General features: G+C 43.5%; 1 protein-coding gene across 1 annotated transcript in view; it reads left to right on the forward strand.

Moving 5' to 3' along the window:
- The first annotated feature begins 4,390 nt into the window (after positions 1-4,390).
- The window catches only part of CHRNA4 (cholinergic receptor nicotinic alpha 4 subunit), a 40,664-nt gene continuing 31,629 nt past the window's right edge, over positions 4,391-13,425 (forward strand). Inside the window, exons 1-2 of the mRNA XM_075011413.1 lie at positions 4,391-4,451; positions 6,246-6,397. Coding sequence (XP_074867514.1) covers positions 4,391-4,451; positions 6,246-6,397 — 213 coding nt within the window. The remainder of the gene's footprint in view (positions 4,452-6,245; positions 6,398-13,425) is intronic.

A 13,425-nucleotide genomic window follows, 5' to 3' on the forward strand; every position in this document is an offset into this window, starting at 1 on the left:
GCCTAGGGCAGAAGAGGTGGAACACTCCCTTGAGCACATGGCATTTCGAAGGGTCCCAGGGCTCTAGCTACTACTGCTGCCAAAGTAGAAGCAGTGGCAGCTGGAGCTCCAGGCCCCTTTGAAAAGGCAGGCCCCATGGCAACTTCCTCCTTTCTTCCCCTCTGTCGGCAGGCCTGTATAGGGAAAACAGGGCAAGATGAGACCCTGACCATGCAAGGAGAAGGACAGAAAGGACTGGAGACATTTAAGATGAATGAGAAATCACTCACAGCAAGGAATCCAGTTGCACTAGGTAATTACCCACATGCCTTAGCTTCAGAGTCAATGCCAGAAGGCCAAATATGAATGGTCTTCAATCTTCTGGAGACATTGAGGTAGACAAAATACCTGCACTTGCTAAGATCTCATCTCCCCACCATAGATACTTTTCTGAGAGCCAAGTGATGTGAGTAAATCAGATCTCATGCTGTGGAGTGTAAAATGATCCTCTATAAGGGTCAGGAAATATGACCTCTCCAACACCCCCACAATATTGCACAATGTGTTATGTGCTATTATTTGGCCGCTATAGAGCAGGGGGCAGGGTACCAGACTAATTTAGAGCAGATCAATGGTCTCATGAAGCATGGCAAATCCCATGTTCTTATAGCAGGATCTACCTGTGCAAAAAAGCAGGCATGTTCCATATTTGAAATGAACGAGTCCTGAAGATTAAATCCATCCTTGCAATTCAATACATTTCAGTAAATCAACAGGAGACAGGTTTGGCTGCTTGTATATCATACTAGTGCCATCCAGCTCAACAGCTCAAGTCTGAGGCTATTAAAAATCCTGAGGAAAAAGCTGTTCCAATTATATTCAAGAAGGTGTTAGTCCACCTGGACATACATTCATAATGCCCAGGTAATCTATAAAATGATCTAAACTATTTACAAAGATAGTAATAACATAAGTCTCACACCATTGGATTAGATGAGAATCTGTCTCTTGGTTGGACCTTTACCATTCTTCAGTCGCCATTCACTTACAGTCATTACTTTAAAGATGTATAGTTTGTCCCAGGCATTCTGAGTTTCTTGTACACGTACCAGTGGAAAACACAATCTTCCAAACACATAGAGGAATTTAAGGAATTTCTTTATGGCCCAATGATGCAGAAAGGAATGGGCAGTGAGATCGAACAAGGTAATATACTCCCTCCAGTGTTCCCTGTAAGTTGAGTGCTTGGGTGGCCATCAAGGAAAGATTCAAATGCCACCCAAGTGATTAACAGTGCCTGCAGCCAGCAGCATGCATTTATACTGGTGCTGCACATCCGCACATAAAAAATTACTCTGCACATGGATGGAAAAAATTAAAGGGAACATTAACTCCCTGCCCTATATTGTATAAAAACAAGGCTTCAGAGGGAGGAGAAAGGGAAGGAAGGGGGATAAACCATTCATCTATAGGGAATGATGAGCTGCGAGTAATTCCTGCAAGAAGGAAATCCATTTTTAATCAAAATTATTTATACGGTTAGCCCAAAGGCTGTACCTGAGAGCCTGCTCCATTGCTAACCAGCATGGCATGTGCTATTGAGGAGTACAGTGGGTGACTGCTGTCCCCAGATAATTCAATTTTGCCTGTCTCTACTAGGCATGAAAAATCAAACCGCAGAAGATTGACCCTCACACTGGGTGGATCTTCCAAATAGCAAAGACCTACCCTAAGACTCCCCTGCACTACAGCAATACAAATAAATACATAATAAATATTTGTATTAATACCACCAGCCTAAATGACCTGATTTTCAGACAGTGGTAAGTACACAACTTCTGAAAATCTGGCCTCTTTTGAAAACCATGGCCTATACCTTTAATGTCCTTGCTTTTTCCCAGATGGGAATTTGGAGAGATCTTTAGTATGTAGTATCCTTCTGTTGAAACTATAAACTTGTTGAAATCAACGACTTCAATGTTTACCTGTGTACGTTAACCTCACACACCCAGATGCAACAAGGGTTTCAATTTAAAGCTACACATGGCAAGGAAATGGAAGTGCAGCCTTCATAGACATCTTCAGATTCAACAGACTGACATGATACAAGGATGGCTGGTCTCCTCGTTCATGTACAGAGTTGGAACTCAGGAGATCTAAGGTCAGTGCCTGCCTCTGCAACAGATGTCTACATGATACTGGACAAATTACCGACATTTCTTTGTGCTTCCACTCCCCATCTCACAAAGGTGTTGTGGGGATAAAATCAATGTGTCTAAACTGCTCTGATAACATAGGGCTGATGGCTGGATAGGTACTAGCTAGAAAATAAACTTTTACCTGACTGAGTTTGACAGCCAGACTCTAGGGGAAAATATGAAGGGATTTCAGTGTAAAATAAAGGAGTTTTTAATTTCTTCAAATAGGCTAAGGACTGTGTGTGTCTGTCTGGAGGAATTTACAGGGAAGCAATGGAGTCCTGAGTACCTACAGGCATCAGTATTATAGACACTCATTGACTTTGTCTTCTGAGGGCAACTTGGTGAGCTTAGTCCCAGCAGAAGCATGGGAAAGTTACTGCTGCTTCACAGACAAATGACCGCATTTCCCCTGAGAGGGGCACCAGCTAGCTGAGAGCACATGTCACAGAGCGTTCTTGGCTCTGTCAGGGCCTGATCCTGTAGGGTGCTCTCACTCGTCATTTCCATTGCTACCAACGGGGAAGACTGGTACTTAATGCTTCGTAGTAAGGGACAATCATGAGACTCTTGGGCCAGATTCTTTGAAGATTAACCCAACCCTGAACAGGCACTAATAAGTAATGTACAATGCAGTGTTAACATTCTACTCTGTAATTTTCTCTCACTTCTTTCTTCGCATGTATTATTTTGCCAGAGGATGCCTGTGGATTTAGACCCCAGAAGAAGCATATCATTTTTAGATGCCACAGTGATGGGTCTAGTATAAAACAGAACAGCAGAGAAGTTTGGCACTTCACCTTGATTTGACTCATGCTTTTATAATAGAGTTAATGTCTCAGGTTGCATTAAATCTACCTTCTGTTATTTACATCCCCCAGTGCTGTAAAGTCCTGGGTATTAATTTTGTTACGCATTTTGTTAAAAGGCACCCAAGACGTTCTGGGAAAAAGGAACCTGAGCACATAAAATACAGATTTATTATTAGAACAGACTTTGATTAACTTTGTGTGGCAGTAATAATCTATACCTGCAAATAAAATCCATTTCCTATATTTGTGGAAGTAATCATGAGAACATCACAGGAGGCACACGCTATAAGATGAAACAGTTCTGTATTGTGATGTACCCCACTGAAATCAGTAGAAGAAGGGAGCTGATTTAGGGCCAGGTTGGAACTCCTTTATTCAGAGCAAATAACCCACGACTTTACAAACAGGACCACTGACCATCAGTGGGACTGTTTGCTGCACAAAGTTGTATTCAAGAGAGTCCCTTACTCCCTGTTTGATTAGGAAGTTATCTGGGTTAGGGAGTGTCTTTTTAAAGGAAATGTTTGTAGAGCATCAGGCACAACAGGGCCCTGATACTTTAATGGGTCTCCTGAAAATAATAATAATAATAAATAGTGTGAGGAATACAAATCCAGGCCATAAATGTCCCCTAACACTTTTCTTTCCCTCTTGCTTTCAACGTAAATATAATATAAAGCACTGTTGTTGAGGAGAGAATTTTATGGGGCAATAAATAAGAATTAACTGGCCATCTGGGCCTTTTCCATTCAGATCTGTAAAAAGGGTCAGGCACCAAAGACTGCCGTTGAATCAGATTTCTTCGCAGCCTGGAGCCCAGGGCTTTGAGCTTCAGCCTCATCCCGAAAGTCGCCGCCTGTTTGTGGAAGTCCACGGATTCTCTCCTCCCCCTTTCTTTAGGCCGGGGGTGGGCAGGCCCAAGCGGATTTAATACGCAGACCTACTTGTACTAACTCCTTCTCTTTTGCCAAAGGCTTTCCCTGGTTTCCATGGACCATCAGCCGCGACCAATCTGAGCAAAGAAAAACCAAAGAGGGGAAACCTGCAGCCGCCCTGCTATGAAAACCAGGCAGCAAACAACCCAAGCAGGCAACACAGCTCCTGTCCTCTAGAGCCAGCGGGAGGAGGAAAGCGGAGAGGGCGTGTGTTTAAACCAGGGCTTGCAGCGGCACCCGCAAGTGAGCGCGTGGCTTTGTGTCCTGGGTAAGAGAAACGCTGCCCCGGCAGGAGCGAGGCGCTGCCCCAGGGAAAGGGGGCAAATAGACCCCCCCACCCCCGGCCAAGAGACCGGTGAGGGACAGAAGAGTTGGAGGGGATGAAGCGGGAAGATCCAGAGACTCAGAGGGGAAAAGTTGCTGCCAGGGGAGACGTGGGAGCCTAGACACCGAGCGCTGCTCCGCGATGGGCTTCCTAGTGTCGAGAGAAAACCTCCTCCTCTTCCTCTGCGCCAACCTGCTCCCTGGTAAGTTTCGGAGCCGCTGCCCGCGAGAGCTTGGTCACTTTCACGTCCTCCCCGCGCCCTCCTGGTTCCTGCCACCTCGGTCAGTTTCACCCCTCCGCATTCTGGCCCCGGCTGGAGGTTGTCGCCCATTTCAGCAAGGAATTCCCCTGTCCCCCACTTCCCCCCAACTGCTCCTTTCCATCAGACCCCCCCACCCCCACTTTGCAGGGGACTGTCTTTATTTTCTGTTTCCTTTCTTATTCTTGGGCGCCAAAGGGTTAAACCCCGCAGGGGATTTAAACACACAATGATTCCTGCTTTCCCTCATTGTTGGTGGGTCCCCCCCACACCCGTGGAGTGTGTGAACGTGCCCCCCCACCCCCGCTGCAGCTCCGGCGCACGGGGATGGGTGGTAGCGGCGCCCCAATGCCCCCCAGTTCCTCGCACCGCCTCCCTGGCCTTTGTGCCCATCCAACCCTGAGCAGAGGCATTTTCTGGCAGCTGCCTCGGCCACGCTCGGCTTTAATTTTTAAAAACCAGCCCTCACTCCCGAGTGACCCGGGCGGGGCCAAAGCCCTTCTCGGCAGCCTCCAACTTCCAGCCAGAGGGCCTTGAGCTCATTCCAGCCTGGCCTTTGTCTTTCCAGCTGCCCAGATGGAGCCCAGAGTGACCCTACTTACTGGAGCAGGAAATTCTTCCTTTGCTCAGGGGTTGACAGTTGGTGATGTGTTTAATCTCCATAACTAGGGACTTTCTCCCTGATCTGATGTCCTTGTGCTATTTCCCCCTGAAAACCACTCCTTGGCCTGTGACAGATTTCAGAAATAGCCTGTTTGTTTCACCAAAAAACCCAAAAAGGTGTCTGGTGACACCTTAAAGACCAGTGTTTTTTAAACTTTTTAAGACCTTGCAACACCAAACAATATTTTTATGCAGCACACCTAGACCATTGTCTTCAAAACTTTGTTGTTAGGAAAAAGAAATCAAAAAGCCAAAACCAAAAATCCAAAGGCAACATATACAGCAAAACCGAGATGAAGTAATTTACTCAGGTAACATAGCAATGAAGAAGTTAGATTGTATCTGGTGTTAATAACAGAAAATATAGACCATCAGTGTGTTTGGCTGCTCTGGCACAGCTGCATGTTGCTCAGGAAAGACCAGTGCTCCCTGGAACATAGTTTAAGAAACACTGTTAAAGACTAAGAATTTTATTATTGCATAAACTTTTGTGAATTGCAACTCACTTTGTGAAATGCATCTGAATTGTAACTCAGGAAAGCTGATCCCATAATGAAACTGTCAGTCTTTATAGTGCCACCGGACTTCTTGTTTTTTCCTTCTTGCCCTGTCCACAGCAATTAGCCTTTTCATGCCTCTCCCTCTGCATGCTACAAATACTCTCCCAGCTGTTCGAATGGGGCTCCTCCAGATCCAAAGTTGCAGGAACAATATAATAAGAAACTGGTCCATGCCCTGTATTCCAAATTGGTTTTAACAATCATCCCCTGCTTCCCCTCAAAACAGTCCTGGGTGCTGTTCTACACCAGATTGTGAACTAACTAGGCCAGGGTACATGCTGAAAGGTGCAGGCCACACCCACTGGTCTGTCACTGCCATGTCCTGCCCACCTATGCTCTTTCCCCTCAGCCTGTCTACTCTTCTAGGTGCAGCACATGTAACCAAGACTGCATCACAGTCTGTCTGCCAAGAGACCAAAGGGCTGGGGCATATTTAGAGAGAGAGAAAGAGGAAGACCCCCATCGCCAACAAATGTCTTTTCTGGGTTCTTCATGTCTTCCCTTTTCCCTGTAGTGTGCGGCCATGTAGAAACCCGAGCCCATGCAGAGGAGAGACTCCTGAAGAAACTCTTCTCTGGCTATAACAAGTGGTCCCGACCAGTAGCCAACACTTCAGACGTGGTCCTCGTCCATTTCGGATTGTCCATTGCTCAGCTCATTGATGTTGTAAGTGAAACTGACTGTACCTATGAGCCAGGGAAATACTAGGGGTGATGTGGAGGAGGGATTCCAGAGGCAAACCAGTGCATGCATGGCCATTGAGGTCTTATTTCAGGATCAGAATACAAATATCTCATTGACACTGAAGAAAAGTTATGGACAGTTCATGGGAATAATGGCTCATCAAGGTATGCACAGTCTGGGGGTCTGGTAAATAACTTGTGTTATTTATCTATTATATTAAAAATAATTTGATGCCCTTTCTGAAACCAAGGAACTGGTCATGATATAAATTCTTGAGAGCCATTAAGTTCAAGAGGAGTTTTGAAGGAATGGTTTTGGCTGAGTAAGAAACAAGTAGTGTGTTTAAGTTTTGATTTATTCGGTATTCATAATACATAATCCTCAAAAAATAATAATTTACACCTCTATTGCTTATCTTGTCCAAGAACTCTGAAGTCCTTTCTTCAAACGGAAAGCCTTTTTCTCTCAGCTTCTATGCCTCAGAGTAAGCCAATGTTCCTCCATGTTTGCTTGCAGGAAATCTACACAAATGCAAAATACAGATGATATACAAAATAGATTTTCTTATGAGTCAGCCATATGCATTGGCATGGTGTTAAAATTATGTGGTTTTATGGCACTTAGTGCTCAGTTTTCAAAGAAGAAAACGGGTGCATGATCACACACCCTCACACAGCAACATTTAAGAACCAATTTGCACGTGGAATTTGCATATTTCATTTTTGCACATCAGTGTGTGTGCAAGGGCACACATTTTGAACAGTTGGCATTAAATTTTTGGAAGCTGTCTGTGTTATTTCTTACAAAGAAACCTGTAGGTGTGTTTTGTTCTTATGTATGTAACTGAAAGAGAAGAAAGATATATAGGATCCTGTAGTGTAGTACGCAAGACTTATTGGTGTGAATTTGTTATATGCAAACAGTAAGCTATAAATGAATTGTACAGGTCATTGCAGATGACTGCTTATTAACCCTTTAAAAGGTACTGTAGCTTCATGTTCTCTTTATGCCACCTATGTAAAAGAAATACTTTTAAAAAAATGGATTAGAGAGAAAGCAAGGGGGGCAATTTTCATATTCCTCCCTCTGAGAAGCTAGGCTTCCTGGATCCAAGGTTCGTCCATATGTGAATCAAATAACTATTACAGCTATTACAATTTACAGACCTCTTGAAACAAAGTAATAGTTTTTCTACCCATAATATTACTGTGACCACTCTGGTTCTTCCAGTGCTAACAGAGTGTGCTGAGTTCTATTAGGAAGAATAGAAGCTCCCTTTTCCAGTGCGAGGAAAGTCCCTATTTCTAGCCTTCAAGACACATACATCAGATCTTAAAACTTGTCCCTAGTTGGATATTGTCTGTATTGTCATTGTAATTTTGAGCAAGTAAATTCTACCTTTGGGGGGAAATTAGAAAATGGCTTTTCTGCCTGGTAGTTTTAAAATGTTTGTTCTTTGAAGCTGCATTTGGGCTTGGGATGTTAGAAGTAGTCCCAGGTAGATTAGATTAGTGGTCAGAGTGCTGGAGAAAGGATTGTAGATGGGTGAGAGAGGCACATGGTTCCCCAATATATTGCATTTATAACCATGTTATATATGGCATGAAAATATGGGTGCAGAATACCATCTAATACAGGTATTTGGGAAATGGTTAGCATATGTACATCAGGGGTTACAGATCTTGTTATGTATAAGCTTTTGGTACTTAGGTTGCACACATTTCCTCTGAATAATTGATAAGACTGCAGATGGTCCATCATGAATTGAGGATGCATAAAAAAATACTTTCTATTATACAACTGCCCAGTCATGGACAATGAGATCAATACCTGTGCTTTGAAGTGCTTTTCCTGTCTGGGCTAGGAAGAAAATACTCTGTAAAAGTCATGTTCTGGTGATTAAAACTACAGTCCACAGGTATGTCTGTAAAGACCAGCGTCTGATTAAGTGAGTCTGTGCTCACGAAAGCTCATGCTCAAAACTTTTCTGTTAGTCTATAAGGTGCCACAGGACCCTTTGTTGCTGTTACAGATCCAGACTAACATGGCTACCCCTCCGATACTCAATAGCTGATATCTAGTTAATTATTCCCCATCTCCTTCAATAAGGTCCTGTCTGTTCCCGTATAACTCTTTCCCTGGAATCATGTTCCCAGTCCAGCTGATGGTCTGTTTAATAATCCCCCTCCTCACTGCAGCAGCATTTCCTGAGAAACCTTCACGTGATTGTCAGACACAGTGTTAAAAGTGCAGCCTTCCTTTTTCAGGGGAGCTGCCATCTCCTCTATTATCTGTATCTCAATGTCAGAAAATTAAACAAAAATATCACAGTAGCAATAGGCAGATTCTGGCTCATCCCTAAGATCCACACCTTGGCTCCACAGGGCATTCACATTCATGCACCAGCCTTTGTACCTGGGACAGTCCCCGCCACTTGCCATCGACTTCCTAACTTCTTGTATTTCCTAACTCAGGGTGGTTAAACAATGGAATAAATCGCCTAGGGAGATTGTGGAATCTCCATCACCGGCGATTTTTAAGAGCAGGTTATATAAAGATCTATCAAGGATGGTCTACAAGGTGCTTGATCCTGCCTTGAGTTCAGGGGACTGGACCAGTGTTCCCTGTAAGCTGAGCCACCCAGGAGAGATTTAGGTGTCACCCAGCTGAGTAGCAGAGTGCCTGCAGCCACACACAGCTGGCAGCATCTATTTCTACTGATGGTTCACATCTCCTCATGCATTGGTGCACATAACAAAATTTATTCTGCCCATGAATGGAAAAAATAGAGGGAACAGTGGACTGGACTTGAAGACCTGTCAAGGTGCCTTCCAGTGCTTGTACTCTATGATTCTGTACCATTGGATTTGCCTCCAAATATGGAGGAAGCAACAGAACAAAAAAAAGAACCTAGTTGTTTTTACTTAGCTTAGCACCTTCTGTGTGTTTTGCAGCACAGGGAAACTGGAGGGGCATTTGCGCCAAAAGGAACTTGTGACTTGCGTAGGGCATTCTTCTGCAATAGAACAGGATTGTTCTCAGCTCCAAACCTCCACCACTATGTGATTCAGGACATCTCCGATCAGTGTTTGATGTTTCATGCGCAGGTGCAATGCTTAGGGAGAGTGTGGGGACAGGGGGAGGGGTATTAAGGAGGAGGCATAGTCTAGCTCTGAATTTCCTGGCTTTTAACATTCAGAATTGATTATGAACTTGAGTGAGCATGAGGTTAACAGTGAGCTTACTTTGCTCAAGAAGGCACTGACGTTTGAGTTTTTAGAAGCCAGGCCAGTGAGACCAACCAAACAAAAAAGTCCTTCGTTTCCCTGCTGCACCTTAAGCTGTGAGAAGTGAATTGACTCCAGAGCACTTTTCTTTGGTTATTTACACAGAAGCTGTGATTAGCATGCAAGCAAACCAGCAAACATTAAACAGTTCGATTAATTTGTATTAGTAATAGCTGAGCAATTTGCCTGCCTTGCATTGGATTTCATTTATTTATGCATATTTAGGCTTTGTAATTTAGCTCTCCATTCACATTTAGTACAGGGAAAAGCCGATCTCCCGAAAGCACCCAAAGAGCTGTATAGATCATTGGAGCTATCGTCAGATTGTGTGTTGGCAGAGTGACACACCTATTTTTGGTCACAAAAGCATGTTCATAGTGTTACAAGTGAAGAGATTTTGTAGAAATGTAAATCGTGCAGATGCCCAAGTTTTCAGAACTGCACATATAACATGGCCATAAACATTGTTCGATTCCACATTGACGCGGTAAATGTGCAGATAAAGGACTAACTGCACTTGCAGCTGGCCATATCCATGTGCTTACTGTGTTTTGTGTGCAGATGTAGTAAATGCACAGGAAAAGGATTGCATATACATCCAGCCAGACATTTACATATGTGTTTACTGTAAATGAGTATCAGTCATGGCTATAGAAGGAAACATTTTCAAAAGTGCCTAAGGTGGAGATTCTCAAAAGGCACAAGTAACAGTTAAGCACCTAACATGCATTAACTTCTCCCAGGCACTTTTGAAATCTCACCTAAGGGCCGTGTCTACACTAGCCAAAAACTTCAAAATGGCCATGCAAATTATTATTATTTTTGAAAGGACCCTGGCTACTTCGAAGTCCCCTTATTTAAGTTTTGGGCTAGTATAGACGTAGCCAAAGTGATGTAGAAGGGGACTTCAAAGTAGCCGGGGTCCTTTCAAAAAGGAGCCCCGTCTGGACGAGCTGTGCGGCGGCGAGCCACGTCAATTTCAAAGTGCCGCGGCTGCCCGCATGCTAATGAGGTGCTGAACATGTATTTCAGAGGTTCATTGGTAAACTTTGAAATGGCCATTTGCATGGCCATTTCAAAGTTTTTGGCTAGTGTAGACCTAGCCAAAGTGATGTAGAAGCGTTCAGTCCATTTCAGTGGGATTTAGGATGTTAAATAGAGCTGAGGGCTTGTCTACACCTGCCCCCAACTTCGAAGGGGGCATGTTAATCAGGGTGACGGGACTTTGAAGTAGTGCGCACACTTTGAAGTGCCCATGGCTACACACATGCTTCGAAGTTTGATGCTTCAAAGTTGCCGAGGAGGAGAACTAATGAAGTGCTGCATATTTACTGCAGCACTTCATTACTAATCTCCCGTCGCCCTGATTAACATGCCCCCTTCAAAGTTGGGGGTAAGTGTAGACAAGCCCTCAGTGAATAATGGATTTTTTTAAAAAAATTCTTTGGTAGTTCTGAAATAATAATAATAATAATAATAATAATACATTTCAGGTAATACCAAAAATGAAAAGTTTATATTTCTTTGGCAAGTTGGCAAGTTGAAAAAAATGTTTTGGTTTGAATAAAGTGTTTAATTTTGGTTTAGAGTATTTTTTTTACTAACAGCAGATTTCAAAGGGGATTTCGAAGTTGCCGGGGTCCTTTCGAAAAGGAGCCCCGTCTGGATGAGCCACATCAATTTCAAAGTGCCGTGGCTGCCAGCATTCTAATGAGCCACGGAATATGTATTTCAGCGCTTCATTAGTAAACTTCAAAATGGCCATTTGCATGGCCATTTTGAAGTTTTGGGCTAGTGTAGACATAGCCCAGGTGAGCCATCCCATCACCCATTCCCAGCTCCTGACAAAACAGAGGCTAGGGATACCAGTCCTATCCATCCTGGCTCATAACCATGGATGGGCCTATCCTCCATGAAGTTATCTAGCTCTTTTTTTAACCTTGTTAAAGTTCTGGTCTTCTGGTCTTCACAAGTTCTACAGGTTGAGTGTACGTTGTATGAAGAAATACTTCCTTCTTTTCATTTTAAACCTGTTGCCTTTTAATTTCATTTGGTGACACCTAGTTCTCGTGTTACGGAAACAAGTTAATAACTTTTCCTCATTTAGTTTCTCAACACCAGTCATGATTTTATAGACTGTTGTCATATCCCACTTTAAGTCTTCTCTTTTCTAAGCTGAAAAGTCCCAGTCTTTTTTAATCTTTCCTCATATGGCACCTGCCCCAAACCCTTAAATCAGATACACAAAAATACACAGGTTTTTGCTTATGTAATTTTGAGAACTTGAGCCTTAGTTCACTCTACATTAAAAAAACAAAAATATTTTAAAAATGAAAGACACTCTGTTGCATCCTGAAACAGATTTTGGAGGAATGAATTGGAGGATATAAAGCCTTTAATTTCCAGTTGACCATTTCAAATCCAGCCCAAGTTGGCCCCAGATGACACCTTGATTGTCAGTCTCGTAAGACAAGCCAATGACTGAATGAGCCTGGAGGCTGATCTACAATCTATCAGAAAGATGGTCCCTACAGGTCAGATCTGGCTATTTGGGGAAGATTTCACTGGCATTGTCTTTCTTGTGGCTATGAAGAACACATCAGTCTCCAAGAGCTGCTAATTTAATTGGAACTTTTTATCCGTTTAAAATTCATTTTTTTTATAAATGAGAGAGAAAAGCACGTGTCAGGAAAATATGAAGTATTTTCTAAAGAGCACTGTAAGTTAAATGACAATGCTTGTGTGTGCCATCATTGCAGCAGCGAGATACTTGCTTCTCAGCTCGAGAGAAGCTTAGCGTCTGAAAGTGAACAAATAACTAGTAGAAAGGCTTTAAACTATCCACTTTCAGGGCAACATGTTGAAGTGTGAATACAGGGAAACCAACCCATCAGTCTCATTACAAGTCTGTCTGTATGCTACCAATTTGTGCTAGAGGGATTTCCTTATATTTGGCGACAGGTATGTGTGAAAAATTATATGCTGTGGACAGTTTTCCCTCTAATTTTTTCCATCCATGGGTGAATAAATTTTGTAATGTGAACCAAGGCATGTGTGGATGTGCACCAACAATAAAAATAGATGACAACCGCTGTGGACCTTCTGCTAATCAGCTAGGTGGCAGCTGAATTTCTCACAGGTGGCTGCCCAAGCACTTAGCTTTCAGGAAACACTGGCCGAGGTGGAATGAGACAAAGGCTAGGGTCAGGGGGACTTTGGTTCTAATCCTGGGTACTAGACCTTCCTTCCTAGCATAAGATTATCGTGTGTTCTGCAGAACACATTTTGAAGAGGAGAGATGCAGGCTAGAGCGTGAGTCAGAGAGCTGTCAGTTACACCCTTAAACTAAAGGACAAGTTCAGACCAGGCATAAAGCATCACTACCAAGCTGCCAGAACAATCCACAAACAATTCTTTGGGCATGTTCAAAGTTAACTAGCGCAAGGGGGCTGTCCAGACACCCCACACCCAACCCATTTCTGCAGCCAGAGTGGTTCTGCCCTGCCAAGTGAGACGTTGCCAGGGGCACAGTGGTTGTGCTGGCACTGGAAGTCCCAGTGAAACTGTGCTCAGGAGGCAAATAGGGGGAGGAGTGATGTGCTAATGTAATAATCTTGCCCCCATTGTGGTGGGGGTATGTTGGCGCTGTAGATTCTTTGCCCCAGCCGCCCAATGGCGCTGTGCTTAGTATATCTTAGCTAGACCTTAAAATATTCCTCAAAA

Source organism: Carettochelys insculpta, chromosome 17 (genome assembly GCF_033958435.1).
Source record: "Carettochelys insculpta isolate YL-2023 chromosome 17, ASM3395843v1, whole genome shotgun sequence".
In the NCBI taxonomy this organism is placed as follows: Eukaryota; Metazoa; Chordata; order Testudines; family Carettochelyidae; genus Carettochelys; species Carettochelys insculpta.